Here is a 25,025-nt window from a genome sequence, read left to right as displayed (position 1 = left end):
TAGAACATAAAGAATTCATTGGTAATTTAAATTCCTTTTTTGTTTTGTTGTTGTACTTATTAACCCTCAATTAAATTTATATTTGTGATTACTTTGCTAACACCCTACAAAAATAATAATAATAATACTTTTATTTCCCCGTATTCTTCACTCACACTTTACTTATTTTGGAGCTTTACTTCTAACTCACATTTTCTCTGTTTCTGTCGTTCCAAATCACTCTATGTATCTAGTTTGTTTTCCTATATCTTTTGTGTGTTTTTAGCCAAACCAGTTAGCATTTGATCTATGCTATTTCATACTAAACCAAATATTATACTATGTATGTATACATGTGTACATATATTGGCCAACTGCTCCTAAACTATATTTCTGCATACTATAAACCTATGTATTCTTGAGTAGTTCATTCTTATTCTTTCACAATGCTCCCTAACAATCAAATCACACATGGGTGTCATATCTGTGGACTATCTCTGCTTCTCATACTTTGAATTTAGCTAAATTTGATATAAACGCAAGCACAAGGCACATTCTAGTTGCAAAACTATAGTACATAGTAGTCCTTCAAAGATGTCTAGCGCACAGTAAACTTGAAAGATCCAAAAGTTTAGACTATTCGAATTGAGACCATACCAAATGCTGACTGGTTAAGCGCTAAGAGTTTGATCTATGTAAAAACTAATTCTGTGTCTTCTGTCTGCTCTGCTTGTTTGCAGGAGAAACTCTTACAGAACTCCCCGTGGAAGGAGTTTGCGTCTAACACGAACTACGCCTTCGATCCGTATGGCGAAACTGAGGAGAAGCACATGACCAGCAGCACAACGGCCAAGGAGAAGGCACGCAATCGCTCCACCGCCAGCAGCCAGCAGACCACCCTGCCCATGTCCCACTCACCCACCAGCAAATCCCAAATGTATTATGAGAGCAATGGCAATGGCAACAGCAATAGCAATGGAAATGGCAAGCATAGCAGCAACGGCAATGGCAACCGGTCCTCGAACGGTCGCCCCATGATGCAGGAGAGCAGCGTGGGCGGCACTGCAAGCACAGCACCCGGACCCTATTCACGTGGCAGCTATGCGGAGCGCGCCTATTCGCTGCCCCGCCAGAATCATCATTATCAGCAGAGCTCGGCTAATATGCAGCCCTCCGGCTACTATACGCACGATCGACGTGCGGCGCGCCAGGAGCGGGAGCGGGAGCGTGAACGGGGCGATGAGCGACGTGCGCGACATGAGCGCGACTCCAGCTATGATCGATCGCGAGAGGATCCTCGTTTGAATGGTGGCTCTGACACACCAGACTTTTATTTCATGCCGTCGCAACGCAAGTACTCCGGCGAAGTGGTGCGTGTTTATGTGGACTATAACAAGGATCCAAAGCACTAAGCAACAACAACAATATAACAAGCAAACCGTCCCTTGGGGCATACAAAATGATGAGTGCATACACAAAAAAAAAAGCTTATTTAAAAATCTTGTTTTAAGTCCTTTCTTCGAACTATATATTCCGTCCTTCTATCCGACCCACTGCTGCTTCTCGTTTCGATTGCCATAAAGCAGTTTCACTGCATGCGTTTTTACATGGGGGACTTCCCTTTGTTTTCTCTTTATTTTTTGTTTCATGGTGCGCCAGCTTTATCTAAACGCACAAAGTTAATTTAGATGCAGTTCAGGAAATGTTTCAAAAAAATATCCACAATTTAGTAAATTGTAAATATTTTGCATAGAATATAAATGTCTGAACAAGTATTGATTCAGGACTTTTGCAATGTTTTCTATTTCATGTGCAAAGAAATATAGTCACTGTATTTAATCAAATTAAATATATATATATGTATGTTAATATATAACTTTTAAATATGTTGGAGCGCATTATACGATATAATAATACTCGTACAAAATGTTTAATTTTATAATACATTAATTAAGTACATATTAATAAAGTTAGGCATGTAAAATACCATAAAAAATCTAATTCTTATTATTTTATTTTTATTTTTCTGATTTCGAGTTTTAGAAACTGAAGTACGTTATATTTTAAATGGATAACATTCAAAATTCCAAAGTTGCATTTTAGTGTTGCAAAACTCTGTAATACACATATCGATAGTGCGCGCCTCAACTATCGATATCTGTGTGTATTGCTTCTAGTTTCATCCCTAAACTCGTAGGTTCGCGCGCTTTTAGTGAAAAATGAATGCCATCAAACACATTAGTCGCGTAGTTAAATCATTTTGAGAGAACTGTAGTAGTGTATTAAATTTTCAATAATATTTATTGCTTCAATAACAAACAACACAATGGACATCGACACAGATGTAGGTCAGGCGTATCATACGGTGCAGTTGTCGACGAAAGAAATGCTTAAAACCAGCCGACGTCAACATTATTGCAATGTAAGTCAACTGTAACGAATTGTTATATATCTACTCTGCTGACAACGACAATTGTTTAAACAATGTAGATGATAGACCTGCTGGCCAGCAGCTGCAAAGCCTGTGGCCTGCTTAACACCTCGTTTACTAATGAGGAACTGGTGCAGTTCTGGCTTGGTGACATATTACCCCTGATGTTTGACCCAGATCGCAGTATACAGAACTGTGCGGTGGCTGCAATGGCCGAGGCACTCGTCGCCCTGGACGTGTCTGTCATACACGAGGCAAAATGCTGGCCCCAGATACGCAGCGAATTCGTGAACAACTATACGACGCTAATTGGCGAGATGCGCGATGCGAAGAATAACAATTGGCACAAGATCTGGACGCTGTTGGTGCAGATCATGGATAACGATCTGCTGCGTGGCTGCACTTACATCAACAAATTCCTGGCTATAGTCGAACTGGGCTTTCGCAACCCAGACAATGGAATTCGCTCTGAGGCGTTTCTCTGCTGGCGCGTGCTCATCAAGGTCTTCGCCGCCTACAATGAGCTGGGAGCGGGCAAGCGTTTACGTTTGCTCCTGATACCACTGCGAACCTCTCAGTCCCGTTCGCCTCATGTGAGCAGCATAAAAGTGCGTGTGTGGTGGTATCTGCTCAGTTGCCTGGACGCCGAGCTGCCCAAATCCTTTGAGAATGCAGTTGAGTATTTTCTGAGCTTCCTTTTTGGCGGCGGTTCGCGTGGCAGTTCGACGGGCTTGGCGCATACCTATCAGACTGCGAGGGAGCTGGCGCTGCCTTGCCTGGTCGCTTTGTGGAATATGGAAACCGGTTCGGAGATGCTTAAGTGTTGTTTGCGCAACATGCGCCTCGAGGAGATTAGCCAGCCATCGCCTCTAATGAACGCTGAGCTGATGCAGCAGCACTGGCAACCCATGCTAGCAGCCGCAGTGGCCGGCATGAAAATGATGAGCGAAAGCAAGGAGAGCTGCTCAGAGACGGAGCAAGAGATGCTGCATTTGCTGCTGCGCAATCTGACGCTAGCCATGTTCCAGTTACGTGTGGCGCCCTTCACAGTTGCCTGCTGCGCGGAGCTAGAGAAGACGATGTCAGAGGATGGCAGCATTCTCCGCTCCGTTTTCAATGCCTGCGCTAGCATAGCCATGCCACAGCAGCGTGCCGACTCCCAAGAGGTGCTGGAGGCCTTCATGAAACTCTGCCTCAAGGCACGCGCTGAGGTGCCAGCTGCCATAATGCAGCGCTGCATCTCGTTGATCTACGCGCCGGAGCAGCTAGAAGCGCGCAACAGCATCGAATTTCGCCAGCTGTCCGGCTTTGCGATGGTGCTCATGCAAAACAATGATGACGAGGACTACGAGGCTTTTGGCATCAAGCTGCAGATGTGGCGCCAGGTATCTGGAGCACTTCTCAACTACCTGCGCGACAATGCACTGGAATACCGCGTGGCCCACAATGCGGCGCTCGTGGACAGATGGATTCTGTGGCCTCTGCAGACGAGCGCCAGCTTTGCTTGCAGACGCGCCAGCAGCTATTTCGATGGAGTCTTCTGCGAGCAGTGGCGACAACTTATCAACGCTGGCCAGAATGGAAGTGGACGCAAGAATTTTGTAGTGGAACTGAAGGGTGCGCTGCTTGAGCTGCTGAAGAATGGCAGCAAAGAGGAGCCGCATTTCGCAGAGCTATTTGATATCTATGTCGGAGCAGTACTTAAGCTGGGCATCTGCAAGGACCCACCGCTCTATAAGGATGTCTTTGCCCTAATCCAAGCTGTTTTCGAGCGTTCAGCGCTGACGCAGTCACTGCTCGAGGGCTGCCTGAATACACTACGAAATGTCATCCTGGAACTGCGCCAGAACGAGCTGATGGTCGTGTTTGATGCACTCAAGCCCGTTTTAACAGCAGCACTTCAATGCTGGAGCAAAAATAAATTCGAGGGCAGCTTTCTCAACGAGTGGAAGCGTGCCATACAGGAGAGGTTCCGGAAGCTGCCCATGAAGACCATGGCCCATCAGCTAAAGGAGCTGTTCAAGGGCGATGATCTGTTCGTTATCATACCCTCTGTTTGGAGCCTGAATCCGGACAAGCTCACAGATCGCCAAAAGGAGCGCTTTGCCGAGAAATCGGACATACCAGCTCTTTACAATGATATGAGCCAGTCGCAGGACTCCTCCATCAAGCCCTGGACACCCAAGAAGGTAGTCATTGCCAAGGGCAAACAATCCGAGATCTCCATTATCGGCGATCGCAATGCAGAGCAGCCGAACAGTGATGAGATTGTTACCATTGACGACTCACCATCTGAAGACCTGTCCACTCCAGTTGTGACTACGCCTGCACGCCGGCGTCAGTTGGGCGAAGCAGCCAACAGCGAGTCCGGCAATGCCAATACGGAGAAATACAATTTCCGTAAACCACGCGGCCAAGTCGATGAGGAGCCCAAAACAGTTTCTCCAACTGCTTCTAGTGACAATACACCTGGGCGTCTGACGCGCAAGCGGTCCGCGCTAAAGGATAACAATGGCGAACAGCCGGCCACGCCTACTGAACGACTGCGTTCGCCCAGGAAGCAATCATCGAACCCTCAAGTAACTACGGATACTACAACAACAACAACAATAGCAGCAGCAGCTGCAGCTGTAGCAGGTAATATCTAAAAACCATCAGCAAATAATTTGTTTAGCTCATGTTTTCAATTTTCTCTCTCCCTCTGTTTCTCTTTCTCTTCGCACAGCTGTCAGCAAGAAGGCCAAACTCACCCCAATGCAGAGCGAGGATCTGTTTGCCGATTTCGTAACCCCTACACTGCCTGCACAGGTGCTGCCGGAGTTGACCAAAAAACCCTCAAGTGTGCCGGAAACGCAGATTAGTGCTTCTTCATCCGAACATGCTGTGGAATCGATAGCCAGCACACAGTTGCCATCGGAACAGATGGAAACGAATGCAGAGACCTCGCCGAAGAAGCCAAATGCGCGACTCTGCAATTTGGTGAGTTCAGCTTTAATAGAAATCAGGCACAAAAAAATCAACTCGACATACTAACTGAATCCATTAATTCCTTGCAGAACTCGCCGCCGGATCGCAAACAGACAAACAACTCGACAAGTCCCACGCTGCGCCCCAAGCCGTCGGCTCATTTAACGGGGCGCGGGGCGCAGCTGATCAACATGATACGGAATAAGAAACTGGATGCTGGCGCAGCCTATCCATTAGGCGGTTCATCGACAACACGCAGCCATGCGACGCCCGTTCGTCATATTGAGCGCTCCGAGCAGGTGTCGACACCCACCTGCGAGCTGAACGAACTAGCTGCGGCCGAGCACACGTCCACACCCATAGAGCAAGTGGCGAAGGATTTGCTAATATTTTCCAAGCGTCTGCCCTCGCCTTCGGCCAGTCCCTCGGCCTCAATACTAAAACGGAAGCTGCGCTGCGAGAGCATCGACGATTTTGAATCGCCGGCGCAGAAGCGTAAGCGTGTGAGCTTCCACGATCCACCCGTCTCTATAACGAAGGAGTATCTGCGTGATGTGGAGGAGTCTCGCAGCAGCAAACCAAAGCGCGTCCTTGTGCTCGACAAGGTGGCCCAGAACCCGGAGTTGCGGCACGCATTGAAGCGACGTGGAAGGCTGGACAGCATTATCGAGATCGAGAGGTTTGCTAATGAGCAGACAGCCCGGAGTGCTGCGTTGGACAAGTCAATGGACAAGTCATCCTCCGATGCCACGGAGGATGAGCCTTTCGATTCGCTCAAATGGAATGACACAACGGCAGCAGAGAAGGAAGTGCAAAAGGATCTTTCAGAGACCGCAGCAGCGACAGCTCCACAAGATCTGGCCATAATGGACGTAGAGTCCGCCTTGGACCTGGCTGTGGAGCAATGCTCGCTAGACGAAGTGCTAGAGCGTTTCATGGCCAAGTCGAATAACTCTCCCCTGAAGAGCGCACTTACCTTGGCCAAATTTCTATCGAATCAGATGAAGGGCAATGATAAACTGAAGACCAGTGTGCTGGAAACGCTCTCCGAGAATCATTCTAAAGACTTCCTGGACCATGCGGTGCGCGAGAATCTGTCCTCGGTCGTGTGCGATCGCCTCAATCCCAACTCTGTGCTGGAGTACATATGCGCCAAATCGAAGATCAACAACAGCTGCCGCAGCAATCTGTTGGCTCAGGTGCCCACGATGGTACGCCAGGAAGCGGAGCGTACCGCTCTGATACAGCAGCTACTGCAGCAAAGCAGCTTCACCGACGACCAGCTGCTCGATCTCATTGGCCAGCTGATGCAGATGCGCAGCAATCGTGGCAGCTGCAACTCAGGCAGCGCCGGCATCGATGACAACGTGGCCGAAACGGCGGCCGACTCGTCCTCCAATCTATAATACCAAGTATTTTTTATACAACTATTTAGCGGCCATTATCAACGAATTGCTCATTCAACCTGATCAATGCAGTCGCCTCAGTTACATATATTTTTTTTAGTTTTTTACCGCTGTTTATGCCAAATGCTTTTATCATTAGCATCGATTAGACAGAAATGCTTTTCTATGTGGCATTTATAGATTGCTTATCCAAAATTCACAATATTCGCGTATCGTTCAGTGAATCATTTAATCAATTGATTATTTAAGTTATGATTAAATTTATTACAAATTCTAGTTTGTATTCTAATATATTTTCAGAATATATATTTGAATATCCTTATGGCTATTATTGTAAATCGCACTGAATTTAAATTGTTACAAAATTGTTAAACAACAAATCTGTGTAAAATCACATCGATTCATAGTTTTAAAATACCTGATTTTTATCTAAATTATCAGCATATATTTTACCAAACATACAGCAAATCAAATTTATATATTTTTATAAAAGTTTAAATCAGAAATGTTGAAGATTATATATAAACATATATATAATAGAATTTGTAGAGATCTCCTATTTGTTACCATGTACAAAAGCAGTGTGAAACATTTTTACATAAATATATTTACAACTGAAATTTATTGATGTGCATTGCTTATGTAATTTTTATCTCTCCTTTTACTCTCTACTCTCTCTCTTTCTCCCCTCCGATTATCTTCGCTGATTCATTAATAATGCCATTTCATTATCTACAATTCTTTAATCCTTCTTCACTTATCGAGAGACGCACATTGCTATAACAATTATAGCAAAAACTCTTAAGTATGTTGCCATTCTGACCCACTAACCTTCAGTGGGCGACTCGGCTACTTAGTCTACGTACAGATTAGATTGGCAAGCGAATTTGTATGGGCAGCGAGCAACAGCTTGTTAGTATAGGTAAACGTATTTAAAGTACCAAATACTCATTTATTTACTTAGTATAATTCCATTGATATTGTTCACGTGCTGAGGAAGCGTAGCAACGCGAGGTTTATCAGTCGGCATTGTCTGCCGACAGCGTCTGTTGGTTAAGAAGCTTTAAAGCTTTCAAGCTTTTCGTGTTAGTGGGTGGAGGAGTGGGCGTGCGACACGCAACAGATGCGTGAATCGTGGCCGGCAGAATATGGCGAAAAGCTGTAAACCGGCCTAAACACCATTTTATATCAAATAGCGAAAAGTTATCAAAAAGCTAAAGAATCGCCTGACAATTAGTTTGGGGGAAGGTCATTTGTAGGTCTGCACTTTGTGGGTCTGGGTCTGGGTCTGGCTATATAAATAGCATTTCAAATTCTTACTCTTCGTCTTGGCTACACAAGTGTTACTGACCTAGCTCAAACAGCTACTGTTGCTTCTGCTGCTGCTGCTGATGATGATGATGTTGCTGTTGCTGATGGACGTCATCATGCACGTCTAGCGTCTGGTCTCTGTCTAGAAAAAGTATCTTTGCCTCCCTCTGCCCCGGCTCGATGTCTAATGAATTAGCACTGGATTCGTGCTGTCATAGCTTTGCCTATTTCATTTATGAACTGTCGCTAATGAATCATTTAACGGCGGAAAGCGGAAAGCGTGTAGCGTAAAGCACTCGACAAAATTTCGCTTATCAATGGGTTTAGTTCAAGGTATAACCGGAGAACTATGATAAAGTATTTAGCTATAAATAAAATACAGAAAATGAATGAATATACGAATACATTTAGTATAATTTCATGGCGAATTTTGGAGAGTTTTGCTTAGAAATTTCATAGAACGGCCGGTAAAGCAAGTAATACTACCTCATATTACATACAGAGCGGGCAGTGCTCAAACAAATTAAATAATCACTGTCATGGGGCAAAAACTGTAGCATGAATATGCCAAAGGGCGACTCACAAATAATGTAATATATTTTTGCTATGCAAATTGTTGACGAAGCCTTGTATAGTATAGTATGTCTGTACTTGATTCACTAAAATGACTCGTGCGACAGCCTGGCATACCCATTACGTATGCCAATGCAGGGAATATCATTGTTAAAATATACGTGTCGAAAAATATATGAATAAAGAATCGCGTTCGGCTACTTACAGAAAAAAAAACAAAAAAAACTTGTGGGCAAAATAAATATAAATTTTCGCCGTGTGCCGTGCAGTTCACACACAAGGTGAACTCAACATTCACGAAGACAAGACGAGTGAGTGTGTGTGAAAAGTTCGTGAATTTCAATTTTGTTAGCCAATTAGAGAGCGGGTGGTGCGAGCACAGCTGTTTTTGAGGGTGTGCGAGCAGCGGGGGAGCACGGCGAATTGGCCACAAAAAGCTGCACATGTAATTGCAACAGCTGCTGCTGCTGCTGCGACTGCATCCCCAGCGAAAAGCAGCCAAGCAACCAACCAAATAGTCAGCTAGCCAGCTGTATGGGGTTATACGTGAACGGTCAGTGTTTAGAGCGACGACGACTATCAGGCGGAGCACACGGACGGGGTAGCAGAGCGACGAGCAGCAGGCAGAGCAGTTCATAAAATTCCAGCAGCGACGACTACGAACTTCCAGCATCAGAATAACAAACAGCGGTAAGCTTAATACACAGTTTGAACTTGCTTATAACAGACGCGCGGAACGTGCGGCAGCAACAGTCGAAGCAGCAGCAGCGTCAGCACCACCAACATCATACAGAGGGTAGCAGCCAACCGAGCCGAGTGTGAATAAAACTCTGATGTAATCATTCGCTGTTACGCTCGCCAAATGAAAAATATATCGAATCGCACAGAAATTCTTTAAGAATCGACTGTTTTGCGGCCACTGGGCAAAGTATACGGTATTATTCAGCTTTTATTGCGTGCTGCGAACAGTTTGGCTGGAAGCGACCTCAAGGTAAACATTCCCCATTCGTGTCTGGAAGCGCATAAACGACCCAACACAGACTTTGAATGCATTACATTATTTTTGCGTTTGCTCAACACTGGACAAAGCGATGTTTTGAGTCTCTGCTTACGCACTGCTGCGGCATGTCGTGGAATGGAGCGCGCCCATATCGATTTAATATACTTAGCGGATTTTTTTTCTTTTTGCTACCTATACGTGTATGTGCGTTGGAATATTGGAATGAAACACACGCACACATACACATACACTCCCACAGTTGTTGCGCGCAAAAAATAGTTCGCAATACAAAAAAGCTTTGCGCGCTCTCTCATCGCTTTAACGGTGTCGGAGCAGCTAAAGAGAGCGGCTAGCAGTGAGAGCGAGTGAGAGAAAGAGAGAGAGCTTACTAATAGGAAAACAACTGCTTGATATGCCGACTAATTATAGTATTATGATTTTTAATTAGCCAAACATCATTAAAGAGAGCGACTAGCTGCCTTAAGAGAGAGGATGTCGTCGCGTATGTTTAAATTCGGCGTTACCGCCGCAAGTGCCTGTGCAGGCTCTGTGATTGCTGCATGGAGCATCGATCGGTGGAATTCTCCACATGTGGTAACTGCATTGAATGGCCTAATTTATTAGAGGAACATTAATCAACTATCTAACTGTCGTTTACAGGTTAACAATGCCGTGCAACGTCCACCCAAGCGTAAGCGTACTCTGCCCATGCGCAGCGAGCAAATCAAATCCCTGATGAGCGGCGAAGAATACGATGTGCTAATTATCGGCGGCGGCGCCACCGGCGCTGGCTGTGCCCTCGACTCTGTTACGAGAGGTAGACACGCATCACTTTCCTTGTTCCTCACCTTTACTCATCTCGACACACAAACGGTATTTTGCTTTTTGTTGGATAGGTCTAAAGACGGCGCTCGTGGAGCTGGATGACTTTGCCAGCGGCACCTCCTCGCGCTCCACCAAGCTTATACACGGTGGCGTACGCTATTTGCAGAAGGCTATTCTGGGCGTAAGTATAGCCTCAATAAAAATAAAAACTTCAAACATAAGTTAAAAGTAGATAATGAGAAATAGTTTTTATTTTTGTAATTTGAATTGAGTTGAAATTCATTATAATACTATTGGTAAATCCAAAAATGATCAGGCTCATCTCACATAAATGTTCACGTTTCACTCTCATTAAACCTAAGACCGTAGTCTTTTTTCGTAGAGCTAGTAGTAATGCTTTTTATGAATATCTCTCATTATCGCTACAGCTAGATCTTGAGCAATATAGAATGGTTAAGGAGGCGTTGGCGGAGCGCGCCAATATGCTTGAGTCTGCGCCACACTTGACGCATCCGCTACCAATCATGCTGCCCGTATACACGTAATTAGCAACGATTCCTAATTGTATAATCAACTATATATATATATGTGCATATATTCGCTTCCAGGTGGTGGCAGGTTCCCTACTACTGGGTGGGCATCAAGGCGTACGATCTGGTGGCCGGCGATCGTAATGTGAAGAGCTCCTATTTGCTATCGAAGAAGGATGCTCTGGAGCTATTTCCCATGCTGAAGAAGGACAAGCTGTGTGGTGCCATTGTCTACTATGATGGCCAGCAGGACGATGCACGCATGTGTCTGGCGGTGGCTCTGACAGCGGCTCGACATGGCGCCGTGGTGTGCAATCATGTGGAGGTTATGGAGTTGCTCAAGAAGGACAACGGCAGCGGCAAACAGGTGTTGTGCGGCGCCAAGGTCAAGGATCATATCTCTGGCAAGGAATTTACGGTTAAGGCCAAGTGTATCATCAATGCCACGGGCCCCTTCACCGACGCCATACGCAAAATGGACGATCCGACGGTGAAGAGCATCTGCTGTCCCAGTTCGGGCGTGCACATTGTGCTGCCCGGCTATTATAGCCCCGACCAGATGGGTCTGCTCGATCCCTCAACGTCGGATGGACGCGTCATCTTCTTCCTACCCTGGCAACGGCAAACGATTGCCGGCACCACAGATCTGCCCTGCGAAATAACGCACAACCCGGCGCCAACTGAGGACGAGATCCAGTTCATTTTGAGCGAAATCAAAAACTATCTCAACGCTGACGTTGAGGTGCGTCGCGGTGATGTGTTGTCCGCCTGGAGCGGCATTCGCCCGCTCGTCTCTGACCCCAACAAGGATGACACACAATCCCTGGCCCGCAACCATATCGTCCATGTCAGCCCCTCGAATCTGATCACCATTGCCGGCGGCAAATGGACAACATACAGAGCCATGGCTGAGCACACTCTGGATGCGGCCATCAAGGGTAACTAGCTTGTCTATCAAATCTCAGATTATGATCGAATTAAACTGATTTCCCAATAATTCGTTCAGCTTGCAACCTGAAGCCGGAGCGCGCCGAGGCTGTCACATCGTATCTGAAGATTGAGGGCGGCCAGGGCTGGACACCCACCATGTACATCCGTTTGGTGCAGGATTTCGGCCTGGAGTGCGAGGTGGCCCAGCATCTGGCAAAATCGTACGGCGATCGCGCCTTTGCCGTGTCTAAGATGGCATCGCTAACCGGCAAACGCTGGCCGATCATTGGCAATCGCATCCATCCCGAGTTCCCCTACATCGATGCAGAGATTCGTTATGGCGTGCGTGAATATGCCTGCACTGCTGTGGACATGATTGCACGCCGTTTACGTCTGGCCTTCCTCAATGTGCAAGCCGCCCAGGAAGCGCTGCCCGCTGTGGTCGAAATTATGGGCGAGGAGCTGAAATGGTCCAAAGAGGAGAAGGAGCGCCAAATCAAGCATGCCACTGAATTCTTGGCCAACGAAATGGGACACACCATCAATCGCACGTCCAAGGAGAGGATACCCATTAAGCTATCCAAGGAGGAGATTCAGACATATGTGAAGCGCTTCCAACTTATCGACAAGGACAAGAAGGGCTACGTGTCCATTAACGATATCCGTCGTGCGCTCAAGAGTTTCGGCGATGGCGATGTCTCCGGCGAGCAATTGCACGACATACTCAAGGAGATCGACACCAACATGAATGGCCAAGTGGAGCTGGATGAATATCTACAGGTGAGTGCCCTTTCAATCCGAATTACAAGTTTATTTCTCATAATGCACAAATGGAAGTTATATAAGTATATAATATTGCGTTAATAATTGGAATCACTCAGAAGTCTTGACTCTTACAAATTGTTAAAATTATCATAGATATAAAAGCATATATAAAAGTCGTTAAATTGCAAGCTTCATGTGAAGAGACAAGGGGACATTACTTATCACGAATCACTGTAAACATAGTAGAACAGAGTATGATTAATGTTAACGTATATACTATTAAATTGCACAGATGATGTCAGCGATTAAAACTGGCGACGTGGCCTATTCCCGTTTCGCTCGCATGGCTGAGCTAGAGGAACAGAAGCACGAGGCGGCCAATCTGAAGCAGAAGATCAGCGTCGATCGCTCCGGCGGCGGTTTGTAAACGACTTAATAGACAAGGACATCACGCGTACATCTACAAGCACATCTAAACTAGGAATAAGCCGCAACGAATTATATACAAACTATATAAACTGAACTTCTTTACATTTTGCTGTTAATAAAGTCTTGAAACTCACCTCAGTGAGAAATCTCAATCGGTCCTTGACCTTGTGCTCCTAAAATAGGAAAAGGCGCCGATGGCAAGGGCACCAACGGCCACAGCGGCTATCCCAATTTGGGCAAGACTTGCTCCCTCGTTCTCCTGCTCCTGCTGCTGCTGCTGCCGCTGCTGCTGCTGCTGCTGCCGCTGCTGCCGCTGCTGCTGCTGCCGCTGCCGCTGCTCCTGCGCCTGCTGCCGCTGCTCCTGCTCCTGCTGCTGCTGCTGCCGCTGCTCCTGCTCCTGTTCTACAGATGAACTTGGCCTCACGAATAGTATTGGCTTCTCCGCTGGCGTGTCTACGTTTTGAAAGAAAGTTTGCTAATCAGTCTTATGCCTTGTGTCAATTGCAGTCGTCTGTCTTACTGAATATCAATTTAATACAGTTATCGATGTCATTCGTCAAGTTGCCATCTGCACGCTCCAGCGTATAAATCACCCCCGTAATGCAGTTAAACATATCGCAGCGCTGGGTGTCTGTCAATGTGGCAAACAAGTCCAGTTTGGGATCCCAGAAGAAAGGTAATTTTCCATAGCGGCCAGACGTGGCCAAAGACGTATTTAGCTTTCTGAGCATCTAAATAATGTGCATTCGCAAAAAATAAAACACATTTTCATTCAATTATTTGAAACCGAAGATACAAGAAAGGACGTTCTACTCAGGGGCACCCTACCAGCAGGTACCGTCCTCTGACCCGAGCTGTTATTCCAATAATTCTAGGTTTTTATACCCTGAACCCATTGAAAATGGGAAATCAGGGTATAACGGTTTTGCGAAAAGTATGTAACAGGCAGAAGGAGGCATGGCAGACCCCATAAAGTATATATATTCTTGATCATACGACGAGCTGAGTCGAGCCCTGTCCGTATGTCCGTCCGTATGAACGCCTAGATGTAGACTCGCGTATACCGTACGCAGTACAAGTTTATCAAATATTTTCGATAACTCATCCGATAATCGAGAAAAATCGAAAAATGTATTTTGTTTTTTTTCAGCCTAATTTGAAAAATTTTAGACCTGGAGACTTCAGATTTACTGTGTACATATATACATTTAATGAATAAGAAGATTTTGTAATTTACAGCCCCCTTCGTCACCAATTTGTAAAAAAAGTATTTCTAGGGTATCTCCTAGGCGAGCAGTCTTGACTAGAGCTTTCTTGTTATTTTTAATTTTAATTGAATGATATTCTGAAATGAGGAATTGATTTTTTTGGACACTTACTTGTATCAGCACATCCTTAAGCTGAGAGGTTCTCCAATAATCCGAGGGCTTTTCCTTAACTTGCCAAAGCAAGACAGTCTTTATGAAATAGCTTTTCAAGTTGCTCATGTTTTGCTTATTGTCACGAAATTTCTTCATAAATCTTATGACTTCCTTCAGCTTGTGTTTATCCTTGAGCATAAGTAGCTCAGAGTCATAGTAGGAGGCACGGAATGAAACATTGTTCGGATCGATGGGCTTTAAAGGTTTCGGAATCGCCTCCCAAAACCCATTTTTAACAAAGTACTTAAGTTCCTCTTCACCCAAAATGTTTTGGCTTGCATTTAGCTTAATGGCTGGCACAAAGTCCACCGAATATTTGATATCCTTTGTGTCAATGAACATCGTGTGCGCCGGCCCACATCTCCTATACACCACCTCCGTGATATTACCATCCACATTAATCTTATTTTCCATGCCATTAAGCACCTTTGTCATGGCACTCGTGATCAAAGCCTGCAGCTTATGCTCCATAAGCTCATTTTTCGATGAAACCAATTTGATCAAATGTGTATATGTGACTCTATTGTGATCCTGGTTCTTTAGGACTTCCAACACTTCTGTCATGTTTAAAATAACATTGCCAGGTCTACAGGGATCCTTTTTCACAGTAATCCTATCGTTTTCGGGAAACTTCAAGTGAATTACCAAATCGAATTCATCAGGCATTGTAATCTTCAAATTATCGCCATAACTTCCTGTTTTAGAAAGCAGAAGAATAAACAATAGTTATACAGATTGAGCTGTATGATTGACAATTAAATGTACACAAATCGTTATCATCGAGGATTACTCACAATCTATATTTAATAATACATACATATGTACATATGTATGTACACTGCCAACCAAATTTATAGCAAAACTATGCCCATAGTTCCTTAGCGCACCAATTCTTATGTTAAATGTGTTATCGGGGAAAGAACCGGTAATAAAAGTTCACACATACACATGTGTGGTTACACGCATGCAAACGTAACAGCACAAGAACGTCATACATGTCAACATGATCATACATACATACTTATATACATGTACATACTTATATGCATGTACATTTGTATGTATGCATCTATGCACATCCGCAATAAATGTATAAGATTATAAGTTTGAATGCCGTTTTACGAATACACAACTGCATAAAAGACGAAGACGCAATTCCTTGCCTTCTTTCCTTGATTATGATAACACCTACCGCCCAGTTTGTGGCCATTTAGCCACTTGTCGAATGGCGCCACCGCCTTCAGTCCTTTGTAGATAGTATCTCGCAGAACGTTGTAGTGTCTTGTAAACCCTGGGCGATCACGATCAATATTTATGTGCTTTCCGTGCGCGTCATTCAAACGGGACTCCAGAAATGGCATGATTGACTACTTCTTATTTTGCTGATCTTAACGTGGCAAAAAATCAAACTGAACTGAGTAACAAAACTGTCGGGAAGTATCACAGTGAAATGCTCTCAATGGTAGGCATTGCTATTGAAGGTTCGCACTCTCTGTGTGCAACTAAAGTTGCTGAAGCAGTGACGTCACATGCTTAAAAATGTGATTGGTAACTTTATTTATTTAAAAAGAAATCTATTTATTTTCGTTATTCCATTACAATAATTAGATATAAATAACAATATTTTGTATAAATATGTATATATAAAATCATGCATTAAAATACATTGTAGGTATATTTGAATGTTTTCTTTTCATGAATGCAACGGATAGACAGCTCTAGCTAAATATTCTTGAGTGCAATCTCTCTGTTTCCGACTATGAAATCCGTCTACTCGGCTCTCTGTATATGTGCATGTGTGTGTGAAATGCTGGTACAGGCTAATGTGTAAGATACATATGTATGTGTAAAAGTGTCTCCGGCTGCACGGAGAATAATATATTTTCGGGATTCCCTGTTATGTATGCAAGTACCATAAAAATAATTATAGATGTGCATTTATTCATATTATTATTATATTCATTATTATTATTCATATTCATTCGCATACATACATACATATGTATGTACATATGCATTTAAATAATTTCTCTGTAGATATTATTTGTCTAATATATTATTCTTAGTTCTCCTTAAACTTTGATTACTGCTGTCAAATCTAAGTAAGAACTGTTCTTACGTGCATACATACATACATATGTATGAATGTATGAACATACATACATACTTCTTCATTCTTCTTTGATTAAAAATAAACACAAATAATTCTTTTATTTCAATATATATATGTATGTATATATGTACAATATATGTATGTGTGTACAGTGTATGTATGTACATTTATTTAAAAATGTACATGCTGAACCTTGCCCTCAGATTGTGTCTTTTATTTACGTCAGTTCTTTATGGCGCTCGTTATATGATTTCTTGGTGAAATGCAAGGATTGAAAATTGATTCGATGGTTACTTGACAGCCTGGAAAAAAACAAAATAAATATTTGTTTACCCAAATATTCACAAACAAAACGCAATATCTTAAATATCATACCATTCTCTAGAAGAAACAAAGCGCGATCATACAGAATAATGCTTTCGACTGCAGGAAATAAACAAAAATAAAAATCATAAATATTTATTTAAACGGAATTTAAAATCTGAGTAGCCAAACCTAAGGGTGCTAGCATAAGGCGTAGGGTATAAAAACAGACGATACGACGCCAATGCAAAAGATCTGCTTCGATTTGGTCAGGACTCGTGGCCTGCAGTAAGGCAAACTGCGTCCCCTCGATAGCCTTTTGAAAATAGCTGAAAAGGATTTTAATTTATGGATTAATATATATATATAAATAAATTATATATATATATATCTTTTTTAGAATAGGACATATTTCATAAATCTAAATTGCGTTTCATCTTACTCGTTGAAGCTCATGCCAGGCACGTGTTTCACATTGCGCAACGCCGAATGTCTTAACTCGGGCAAATGCTGAACAATAATGCGTTCAGCTGCTGCGCGTAAAGAATGAATCTTCAGATATTCATAGTCTCCAGATTGAAGGCGGCTGCTGTACAATTCCATGGCATGGCAAGCAATTTCGCGTGCCTCATAGCTAAGCCGAGAGTTGTCAGCGCTCTGCAGTTGTGAGCTAAGCGGATAGCCATGCAGCTTCATTTGCGGGTGCGTTGCTCGTGTGCTCATCTTTTGATAGCAGCAGCCCACGAAATTTAAAAATTTAGCTTGCTCACAGCTCAAAAACATGCGCATTAGCGTGCCGCTCAGATCACCACATGGATGCAGCCCAATGATCCCAAAACTGAAATTAGAGTCGGACAATTGGAATGCATGTCGTATACTCTCGATGAACTGTTCTGGCGTTGTGTCGCTGCTTAGACGTTGAGTGAGATGCGCAGGTCGTTTAAAGTGGATTGTTTCGCTGTCATCCAAGTGTTTTGCAGCCATGCTCTCCAGCTTGGCATCGATTTCCAGTGCTTGTCCATTGAGAGCTGCCTGCATTTCAAGACAACACACATTGATGCCATAGCCGTAGCCCAGTACGCGCGCCAAGTGTCCTACGCCAGCTCCAAAGTCAACGACAAACGAAATTGAGGTCTCTTGGCAGCTCCTCGCACAGATTGCAGCCATTCTTTTAATTTCGTGCGATTTTTTCGGCTTCACACACTTCATGAACATGTGCTTCAGTTTACGGTGCTCCAGAAGCGGGCATGATGGCAGCGTAACCTACAATGTGGTTATCTGAGAATATATCGAATCATAATTGACTAGCTTACCAACATCGATCTGCTTCGTTGGACTTCTTCGGATGCATAGCGACCGCAGCACTTGCCGCAGTGCCAGCAGTTCCAAGGGCCATAAAACACGTGCAACACCATCACTGTGCTGCAGTAGCTCGCTCAGGTGTTCTACGGGTAAGTCCTCCAATTGTTTCCGCCAGCTTTGTGGCAGTTTGCTCCAGTGGTCATCCACATAGAAGTCCTGAAGTATTGCGAGATTCAAGTTATCGAGATTTTGGTTGAGTTAGGATAACCTACCTACCAACACATAAGCGTCCAGTAACCATTCGTATTTCCTAACAACATCTAAACACGCAGAAAGTTTTTTGTTAATATTAATCATATTGGTTAGCTATAACAACGGTGCCTAACAGCTGATTTTTAATTAGGCGCGAACGAAATTGTTTTAAAAGTATGTATTCTTATTTTTATGCGCAAACAGGTAAACAAACAGGGCTGCGTACAATTATCGATTATATTCAAGTTCGAATCAGTAATCGATAGCTCAAAATAAAAGTATTAAATAATTTCAGTATTTTCGATCATCAGACAGAGCTTTCGATGTTTCGTTTTCAACACTAGTAAGTTGTCTACCAATAATAATAAAAGAAAACACGACGGTCGGGCCTAATTGGCCATAAATATAATCAAAAAGAAAACAAGAGAACGTAAGGTGCTACAAATTGTAAAAATTAACTTGGAAGTGATGTATTAAAGACTACTTGTGCCATTTATTTTCAAATCCCCAAAGGGTGGAAACAGTTATACACAGATACATCCACACATATTGGCAGTGCCGTCAGCGAAAGCAAAGTGAAAATGCATCTGGAACCAACAAATGGCAATATTTGCAAGCAGATATGAAAGAAAACTGCCAATTGATGACACCGAGGCAATAAGCTGTGAAATCACAACAGTCGAGCAGGTCGACGGTCATACGGTGAGTGTATATGACTTCTGAAAATTTATATCCCCCAACAGAAAAATCAATAATGAGCGTCGCAGCTGCCGCTGTCGCTGCGGATTTGTTAATGACGGTGTCTGACTCTCTTCTGTGTGTATAGGTATATATATGTATATATATTTTTCAAATATACAAATGAGGTGTGATTTTTGTTGTTGCAGGAATACCTGCTGCGCGTGCAGAGAGGTGATAAGTCCTGGAATGTTCTTCGCCGCTACAATGAATTTAACAATCTGCACAAATGTCTTCGTATCTCTGGCATTGAACTGCCGTTGCCTGGCAAACGCATCTTTGGTAATATGCGACCGGACTTCATAGCTGAACGGAAAGAAGCATTACAAGTTTACATAAACACAATACTAATGAATCCCATTTTGGCATCATCGCTGCCAGCCAAGCGTTTCGTTGATCCCGAAAGCTACTCGCAATCATTCCATGGTAAGCGGACTATTGGAACTGTAAGTCAAATCAACTAATTCTAAACTTAATTCCAGACCATGCAGTGCAAAATGCAATGCTCTGCCTACGCAACGATACGGTGTGGGCCCTGGGGCCCACCATGGGTGCCATAGGGTGGCGGCTGCGCAAACATTACTTTAAGGTGACCACCAAGCCGCCAGAGAAGGGTAGCAACAAGTTGGTTAAGAGTGGTTCACAGAATCAGCAAAGCAAACATTTTGCTGCTGGCAGCAATGGCGGCGCCCACTCGGTCTCGATAGATGCAGGTTCAGTAGATCCGAATGCAGAAATGGTAGCTGAGTGGCTGGAATACGGACCAGACAAGTACGTCGACGAGAAAGAAATGCATGGCGTGCTGAAGAGTCTAATGGGTCTTCAGCATCCGCACATTGAGCCCGTTGTGTTTGCTGCGCATACAGAGAACGGTTGCTTGGTCATCAGAAAGTAAGCACTTTTTAAAGTTGTTCATAGATATATTTCATGCGAAGACTACTGCTCAACAGATTCCATAAGCATGGCACCCTCAAGGATGTGCTTTGCATGGCCACGCCAAAGAATCCGTTTTTAAGCAAGTACGGCAATCCCAAGGGACGGACAGCACTCTCCATGAAGCAAGTTGCTACCTATGGCAAACAAATCTTAGAAGCTCTTATATTCCTGCACTCAAAGGGCTATGCTTGCGGTAAGCTTCATTTAAATTATATCAAAAGGGAACATATTTATATTATTTCTATTCTAGGTCACCTACATTCGGGAAATATTGTCATTGTGGATGACTGTGTTAAGCTGTTGGACATCGAGAACCACTTACTTGGTGTGCCTGCATTTTATCGCCCATTCTTCGTACAACACAGCAAGATTCATACAATTGAGACAATTGACGTCTACTGCTTTGGCCATGTTCTATTCGAGATGGCTATGGGTTATCCGCTCCAAGAGTCTGTTGTGCGTCAAATAACGGAATGCCCAGAAGCGTTAAGTATGAATGCATCAATAAGCAATAAATATCTGAATGGAGCTAATGGCATTTCTTAACTGACAGAATCTTTGTTGGAGAGCATACTATCGAAGGAAGCATGCAAGGCCGGCCTGCCAACACTGGATCAATTGTTAGGTCATCGATTTTTTACGCAGTACGCAACAGAGAGTGCAGTCACATCCGAGAAGCCACATTTTAAGCTGTCTTTGGTAATACTGAATAGGAATTTACGATAATACAGTTTCTACAATATTTTTTCTTCCTCACATTTACAGAACGCAAAGGAGCTACTCCGGCAGGCTGCTGTTAAAAGCGAGACTCGTTTGCGTGATGAGCAAAAGTCGGTAAAGAACCAGAAGCGTATTGTACGCGTGCAGGAGCTAATGAGTTCCGAGGAGGAGAAGCGCAAATCAAAGCAAAAAGCAGTTAGTAGCAATTAACTCTGATCTAAATTTTAAGTAGCTGTAGCCGTCGAGCATCCGCTTATCAACACGTATTTCTTTTGTTGTTTTCTTTTCTGTTATGGTAACAATTATTAGAAATTAGAGCACAAACAATCGAAGCTTAAGCAACAGGGTTCGCTCCAAACAAGCAATGGACGCTTGTCGCTGGCGGCAGTAACAGCTGCATCGACCAGCGCAGTTGCTTCCGGCGGTGGGCTAAGCACAACAGATTCATTCAACCGCTCTGACAGCACTCCCGAAGAACCCGCTCTGGCTGGCATCAAATGTAGATAAATTATCGCAAATTGAACACACGAATGTCTTAAGTTGATTAAAATTATTTTCCTTTAATGCTCACAGCACTCACGCCCGCATCGCAGTCGCCACGCCAGGAGATACCAGCGAGCAGCAATCTCGTCGTGGAGAGGCAGACTTCGACTCCAAATATTGCATCAGAGGATGTGGATGCTGGCGAAGATGAGCCGACGCGCTCAGCGTTGCTCGAGTCAATTTGCAAGTTCAATCGTGGCTCCCTGCGCAAAGTGCGCTCGAATGATTAGGCAGAACGCAAAGAATTTTACATATTTACATTTTGGACCAAATGTGGCGTTATGAAATAACGGTTCCATAATATTAAATGCAACAATGAAGAAGAAGAAGAAAGAACAAATCAATTGAAAATAACCAAAAACAAAAAGATAGATACATTTTTAGATACATATAACAAGACATATTCGTAAACTATTTATTGGGCTACTTAAAGAATAACAAAAAAGAAAGACAACAATCCACAAAATAGCTATAAGTGACTACATATATATATATATATATACATATAAGTAATAACATATATATTTACTAACGAAACCCACTGAATCTGTGTCCACAACAAATCTATCTATGCATAACGTATGAAAACTGTTTTATGAACTTAATTGATATGTACGTCTATATATTATATATCTGTGTATGTAATTTACAAATCACACACGTCTGCGATACGAGGATGGCGAATGGTCAAGCGTACGCAACTAAAGCTTTACATATACATATACACGACCACTACACGACTGAAAATATCTTTGGTACGAGAATCTTGAATGCGAAACACGATTTCAAAGAAGAGGAAACAAAAACTATTGAGAAATTTCCAAATGAATTATGTTAACTATAAGTCTGCACCAAAATCCGCACGAAGGCGTTCTACTACTAATAACCTACTGATAACTATCATTCATATATATGTGTATATTTATGCCATGTACTCAGTTCCTCCATGTTGTGCGCTATACCTTTTGTTATTGCCATAACGGCCAAGGATTGAGATCATCATTTCATTTGAAATGTATTATTATCATGCCAAAAGTTTTACTGTTATGTTTATATTTTTATTGGTGTTTATTCCAACGGTTTTGTTGTAGACAAACTACTATTATTATTGATTATGTGTGTAATGAAAATCTCTGTAAATCAATTGATACATATGTGTTTAATGATTAGAAGAAATAAAAGAAACATGTAACAGGCGAATGCATAAATGCAAAAGCTATATTTATATATATGTATACTCCAACCATATTGAACAAACTCAAGAAACAATTGTAATTTGATATTGATGTGTATCTTTGTATTCATGTCTATGTGTTTTTTATGTAACTGACTGTGTATATGTTCATATATGTGTGTATGCATACCAAAACTAATGCGAATTCAACGTGTAACGAAAACTATATATGATCAACATACTACTATATTATCAATACATATGGAAACCGAATAAAGTGTAAAGTATTTATCGTTGTAACTCAACGCCAATCTATATATGGATGGTACTTGAAGTCTGTTTTCATCATCGATAATTGCCAATTAATTGACATTGATTTTTGTTTAAACTGTTAATTAGTAAGTAGTAGTATGTTGATGAATGGGTTATTCTTCTAGTTGACGTACTTTTCCTTGGTTATACAGAAATAGTCCTGGGGAGTTAACGTTAAAAGAAATCTGCGTAATTTTGAAACATTTTCGTATATTTATTGTTGTCATCAAATTAGACATTTTATGGTTTATTTTGTAAATAGATATTTCTTAGCATGACTAGGCTTATAAGACAAGCGGACTCTAAAGGATATAATGTCCATCTCCCTGTCTGTCTGCTTACCCAGGCAATCTGTAGGTAAAACAATCAAATTAGTAACTATATGCCAGACTGTATCATTCATTATTTACCTCTGAATCTGTAATATTGACATGCTGTCAGGTCCAGGGCATCAGCCAGTCGAGGGGAATAAACTAGTAAAAACGAAAGCGAACTGCGGCTAGAATTTGGCAGGTGGGCAAGGTCAGTTAAGCGAGTCGTGTTCTAGGACAATGTGTGCCAATTATTGATCCAACATTCCGACCAAAACTCATATTGCCACGGCGACAGGACAGTTCTATTATGCCGCAAATGCCATAATAAATGGTACAATTATCATTTGCGGTTTTATGACAACTCGCGACGCATTCAAGAGTCAAGAGTCAGCACTACGAAAATAAAGAAAGGCGGCACGTCACGGGAAATGGCCAGCGCGGCGAAGAACTGGTCGGGCCTGGTTACGCTGTGCCTGGGCCAGGAGCGCGAGAAGGTACTCCGATTGATTTTGTGTGATTATTGCAGGGGCTCATAAAATACGGATACTTTATGTTTATTTAATAAGCGGTAATGTTTCCAACATGCTCCGAATCGAATCAAGTATCCAAAATTTGTGAAAGTCACGCATATGGGCTACGATAGCCGGCTGGCTGGTTGGGTGGTTGTTAGGTGGTTAAGTGGGAGTGGGTGTGAATCCACAGCGAGTATGGAACATCTAATGTAATACATTCTTTTTCGACACTTTCGTTTTGTCACCATGCAGCGGCAGGTGAGCAGCCAGCGCACATCCCTGACCAAGTCCAATGGGGCCGGCGCCTTGGGTGTTCCATCAAAGGTAAGCGGTTCATCTGTCCGTGTGTCCACTTTGATTATTGTCATTGTTACCCTTACTGTTGTAGCCGATTATACAATATTTGCCCAGCTATCGCATGGAGCCCAGGAATCCATTGAACAAGGAACGGTTGGAGCTCACCATGCGCACAATCATGAATAGGAACTACAACGAAGATTATCTATTCCATCCCAGGCAGTCCTACCATCTGGCAGCTCAAGTCAGCGAAGAGATCAAGAACAGCATCAAGCTCATGAATTTCGATAGGTATTCCATTCCATTTGGTATCATACCTTGCCTAATCCCATTGCCTGCTCAGATACCGTTACATAGTGTTGGTTACCGTTGGAGAGCTGCTCATGCAGGGCCTCTGCTCCATGGTCAACTTTCTGTGGGATGCCGAGAAGGACGGCTTTGTTACCTACTCCATCAAGACACCCAAATTCATAGCCGTCTGCACCGTATTCTATTTGTATTACGACTGAGTGCGTCCCTAAAATCAGAATTCATGAAAATAATAAAAGAAAGATCATCGAAAATTAATTTAATTAATGGGAGAAAGGAGTGAGACAGGAAGGAAACAAATAAATGGGGAAAAAGAAGAAAGTAAAGAATAAAAAAAGAAATAGAAAGAATAGTAAAAGTCTTACAGCTTCGATTTGATGCCAACAGCTTAATCTGTGAAGGAATCATGAATATATGTATATACAGTAGTGCATTACGAATTGCCACTAATTCACTTTGTCGCACAATTTGATTTGATTTGATTTTTGAAACCACTTGAAGAACAAACAAACACTCGTTAAATAAATCACAACACATTTTGAATTAGGTTTTCCGTTTGTTCATTTTTATTTGAATATCAGTTAAAGAGTTATATATAATAGATATATAATATGGTGAAGCATAAATAATTTC

At 42.9% G+C, this 25,025-nt stretch overlaps 7 protein-coding genes across 14 annotated transcripts in view; 5 read left to right on the top strand and 2 right to left on the bottom strand.

Moving 5' to 3' along the window:
- LOC6579494 overlaps positions 1-1,994 on the top strand; it is a 28,483-nt gene extending 26,489 nt beyond the window's left edge. For both annotated transcript variants that reach the window (XM_015163708.3, XM_002005353.4), the window contains one exon: positions 720-1,994. In XM_015163708.3, the coding sequence (XP_015019194.2) occupies positions 720-1,391 (672 nt within the window). In that variant the 3' untranslated portion in view covers positions 1,392-1,994. The remainder of the gene's footprint in view (positions 1-719) is intronic.
- Positions 1,995-2,183: 189 nt separating this feature from the next.
- LOC6579493 (telomere-associated protein RIF1) lies at positions 2,184-7,407 on the top strand. The gene is made up of 4 exons (XM_002005352.4): positions 2,184-2,401; positions 2,470-5,047; positions 5,136-5,389; positions 5,467-7,407. The coding sequence occupies exons 1-4, from the start codon at positions 2,306-2,308 to the stop codon at positions 6,781-6,783; spliced, it is 4,245 nt and encodes a 1,414-aa protein (XP_002005388.4). The 5' UTR covers positions 2,184-2,305; the 3' UTR covers positions 6,784-7,407.
- A 1,784-nt stretch (positions 7,408-9,191) lies between these two features.
- LOC6579491 (glycerol-3-phosphate dehydrogenase, mitochondrial) lies at positions 9,192-13,298 on the top strand. 2 transcript variants are annotated; one of them, XM_015163707.3, is made up of 8 exons: positions 9,192-9,357; positions 10,116-10,261; positions 10,328-10,484; positions 10,564-10,673; positions 10,921-11,033; positions 11,101-11,960; positions 12,029-12,732; positions 13,010-13,298. In XM_015163707.3, the coding sequence occupies exons 2-8, from the start codon at positions 10,160-10,162 to the stop codon at positions 13,142-13,144; spliced, it is 2,181 nt and encodes a 726-aa protein (XP_015019193.2). In that variant the 5' UTR covers positions 9,192-9,357; positions 10,116-10,159; the 3' UTR covers positions 13,145-13,298. The 2 variants fall into 2 exon arrangements, with proteins under 2 accessions (XP_015019193.2, XP_002005386.2); XM_002005350.4 differs by lacking the exon at positions 9,192-9,357 and adding an exon at positions 9,414-9,658.
- LOC6579490 lies at positions 12,738-16,029 on the bottom strand. 2 transcript variants are annotated; one of them, XM_002005349.4, is made up of 5 exons: positions 15,760-16,029; positions 14,526-15,262; positions 13,667-13,877; positions 13,281-13,599; positions 12,738-13,189 (listed from the first exon to the last, which is right to left on the bottom strand). In XM_002005349.4, exons 1-4 carry the CDS (start codon positions 15,926-15,928, stop codon positions 13,295-13,297), a joined length of 1,422 nt encoding a protein of 473 aa, XP_002005385.1. In that variant the 5' UTR covers positions 15,929-16,029; the 3' UTR covers positions 12,738-13,189; positions 13,281-13,294. The 2 variants fall into 2 exon arrangements, with proteins under 2 accessions (XP_002005385.1, XP_015019192.1); XM_015163706.3 differs by lacking the exons at positions 12,738-13,189; positions 13,667-13,877 and having other exon boundaries at positions 13,473-13,599.
- Positions 16,030-16,749: 720 nt separating this feature from the next.
- LOC6579489 (protein RRNAD1) lies at positions 16,750-18,781 on the bottom strand. 2 transcript variants are annotated; one of them, XM_002005348.4, is made up of 6 exons: positions 18,562-18,781; positions 18,301-18,501; positions 17,426-18,246; positions 17,176-17,312; positions 17,056-17,103; positions 16,750-16,982 (listed from the first exon to the last, which is right to left on the bottom strand). In XM_002005348.4, exons 1-6 carry the CDS (start codon positions 18,640-18,642, stop codon positions 16,903-16,905), a joined length of 1,368 nt encoding a protein of 455 aa, XP_002005384.3. In that variant the 5' UTR covers positions 18,643-18,781; the 3' UTR covers positions 16,750-16,902. The 2 variants fall into 2 exon arrangements, with proteins under 2 accessions (XP_002005384.3, XP_015019191.2); XM_015163705.3 differs by having other exon boundaries at positions 18,297-18,501; positions 18,558-18,649.
- A 78-nt stretch (positions 18,782-18,859) lies between these two features.
- Positions 18,860-22,682, top strand: LOC6579488 (PX domain-containing protein kinase-like protein). 4 transcript variants are annotated; one of them, XM_032730140.2, is made up of 10 exons: positions 18,860-18,967; positions 19,051-19,239; positions 19,425-19,701; positions 19,758-20,166; positions 20,226-20,404; positions 20,462-20,701; positions 20,765-20,910; positions 20,977-21,126; positions 21,241-21,430; positions 21,505-22,682. In XM_032730140.2, exons 2-10 carry the CDS (start codon positions 19,138-19,140, stop codon positions 21,702-21,704), a joined length of 1,893 nt encoding a protein of 630 aa, XP_032586031.1. In that variant the 5' UTR covers positions 18,860-18,967; positions 19,051-19,137; the 3' UTR covers positions 21,705-22,682. The 4 variants fall into 4 exon arrangements, with proteins under 4 accessions (XP_032586031.1, XP_015019190.1, XP_002005383.1 ...); XM_015163704.3 differs by having other exon boundaries at positions 18,865-18,972; XM_002005347.4 differs by having other exon boundaries at positions 18,875-19,239.
- Positions 22,683-23,702: 1,020 nt separating this feature from the next.
- Positions 23,703-24,592, top strand: LOC6579487 (dynein light chain Tctex-type 5-B). The gene is made up of 4 exons (XM_002005346.4): positions 23,703-23,768; positions 24,039-24,110; positions 24,175-24,374; positions 24,427-24,592. Exons 1-4 carry the CDS (start codon positions 23,703-23,705, stop codon positions 24,590-24,592), a joined length of 504 nt encoding a protein of 167 aa, XP_002005382.1.
- The last annotated feature ends 433 nt before the right edge of the window (positions 24,593-25,025 follow it).

The sequence above is a fragment of the Drosophila mojavensis genome, unplaced genomic scaffold, assembly GCF_018153725.1.
Source record: "Drosophila mojavensis isolate 15081-1352.22 unplaced genomic scaffold, ASM1815372v1 contig_80, whole genome shotgun sequence".
Lineage (NCBI taxonomy): Eukaryota > Metazoa > Arthropoda > Insecta > Diptera > Drosophilidae > Drosophila > Drosophila mojavensis.
Note: the sequence above shows the minus strand (reverse complement) of the source record. Positions and strands in the feature narration are given on the sequence as shown.

Coding starts and splice junctions, on each gene's coding strand:
- LOC6579491 (XM_015163707.3), top strand. CDS start 10,160: ATGTCGTCGCGTATGTTTAAATTCGGCGTTACCGCCGCAAGTGCCTGT. Junction 10,674..10,920: donor TGCAGAAGGCTATTCTGGGC/GTAAGTATAGCC, acceptor TTATCGCTACAG/CTAGATCTTGAGCAATATAG. Junction 11,961..12,028: donor TCTGGATGCGGCCATCAAGG/GTAACTAGCTTG, acceptor TAATTCGTTCAG/CTTGCAACCTGAAGCCGGAG.
- LOC6579493 (XM_002005352.4), top strand. CDS start 2,306: ATGGACATCGACACAGATGTAGGTCAGGCGTATCATACGGTGCAGTTG. Junction 5,048..5,135: donor AGCAGCTGCAGCTGTAGCAG/GTAATATCTAAA, acceptor CTCTTCGCACAG/CTGTCAGCAAGAAGGCCAAA. Junction 5,390..5,466: donor ATGCGCGACTCTGCAATTTG/GTGAGTTCAGCT, acceptor AATTCCTTGCAG/AACTCGCCGCCGGATCGCAA.
- LOC6579490 (XM_002005349.4), bottom strand. CDS start 15,928: ATGCCATTTCTGGAGTCCCGTTTGAATGACGCGCACGGAAAGCACATA. Junction 15,263..15,759: donor AAATGGCCACAAACTGGGCG/GTAGGTGTTATC, acceptor TTTCTAAAACAG/GAAGTTATGGCGATAATTTG. Junction 13,878..14,525: donor TTAAGGATGTGCTGATACAA/GTAAGTGTCCAA, acceptor CACATTATTTAG/ATGCTCAGAAAGCTAAATAC.
- LOC6579489 (XM_002005348.4), bottom strand. CDS start 18,642: ATGATTAATATTAACAAAAAACTTTCTGCGTGTTTAGATGTTGTTAGG. Junction 18,247..18,300: donor GTCCAACGAAGCAGATCGAT/GTTGGTAAGCTA, acceptor ACCACATTGTAG/GTTACGCTGCCATCATGCCC. Junction 17,313..17,425: donor CCTGGCATGAGCTTCAACGA/GTAAGATGAAAC, acceptor AATCCTTTTCAG/CTATTTTCAAAAGGCTATCG.
- LOC6579488 (XM_032730140.2), top strand. CDS start 19,138: ATGGCAATATTTGCAAGCAGATATGAAAGAAAACTGCCAATTGATGAC. Junction 20,167..20,225: donor GGTTGCTTGGTCATCAGAAA/GTAAGCACTTTT, acceptor ACTGCTCAACAG/ATTCCATAAGCATGGCACCC. Junction 20,702..20,764: donor GGAATGCCCAGAAGCGTTAA/GTATGAATGCAT, acceptor CTTAACTGACAG/AATCTTTGTTGGAGAGCATA.
- LOC6579487 (XM_002005346.4), top strand. CDS start 23,703: ATGGCCAGCGCGGCGAAGAACTGGTCGGGCCTGGTTACGCTGTGCCTG. Junction 23,769..24,038: donor TGGGCCAGGAGCGCGAGAAG/GTACTCCGATTG, acceptor GTCACCATGCAG/CGGCAGGTGAGCAGCCAGCG. Junction 24,111..24,174: donor CCTTGGGTGTTCCATCAAAG/GTAAGCGGTTCA, acceptor TTACTGTTGTAG/CCGATTATACAATATTTGCC.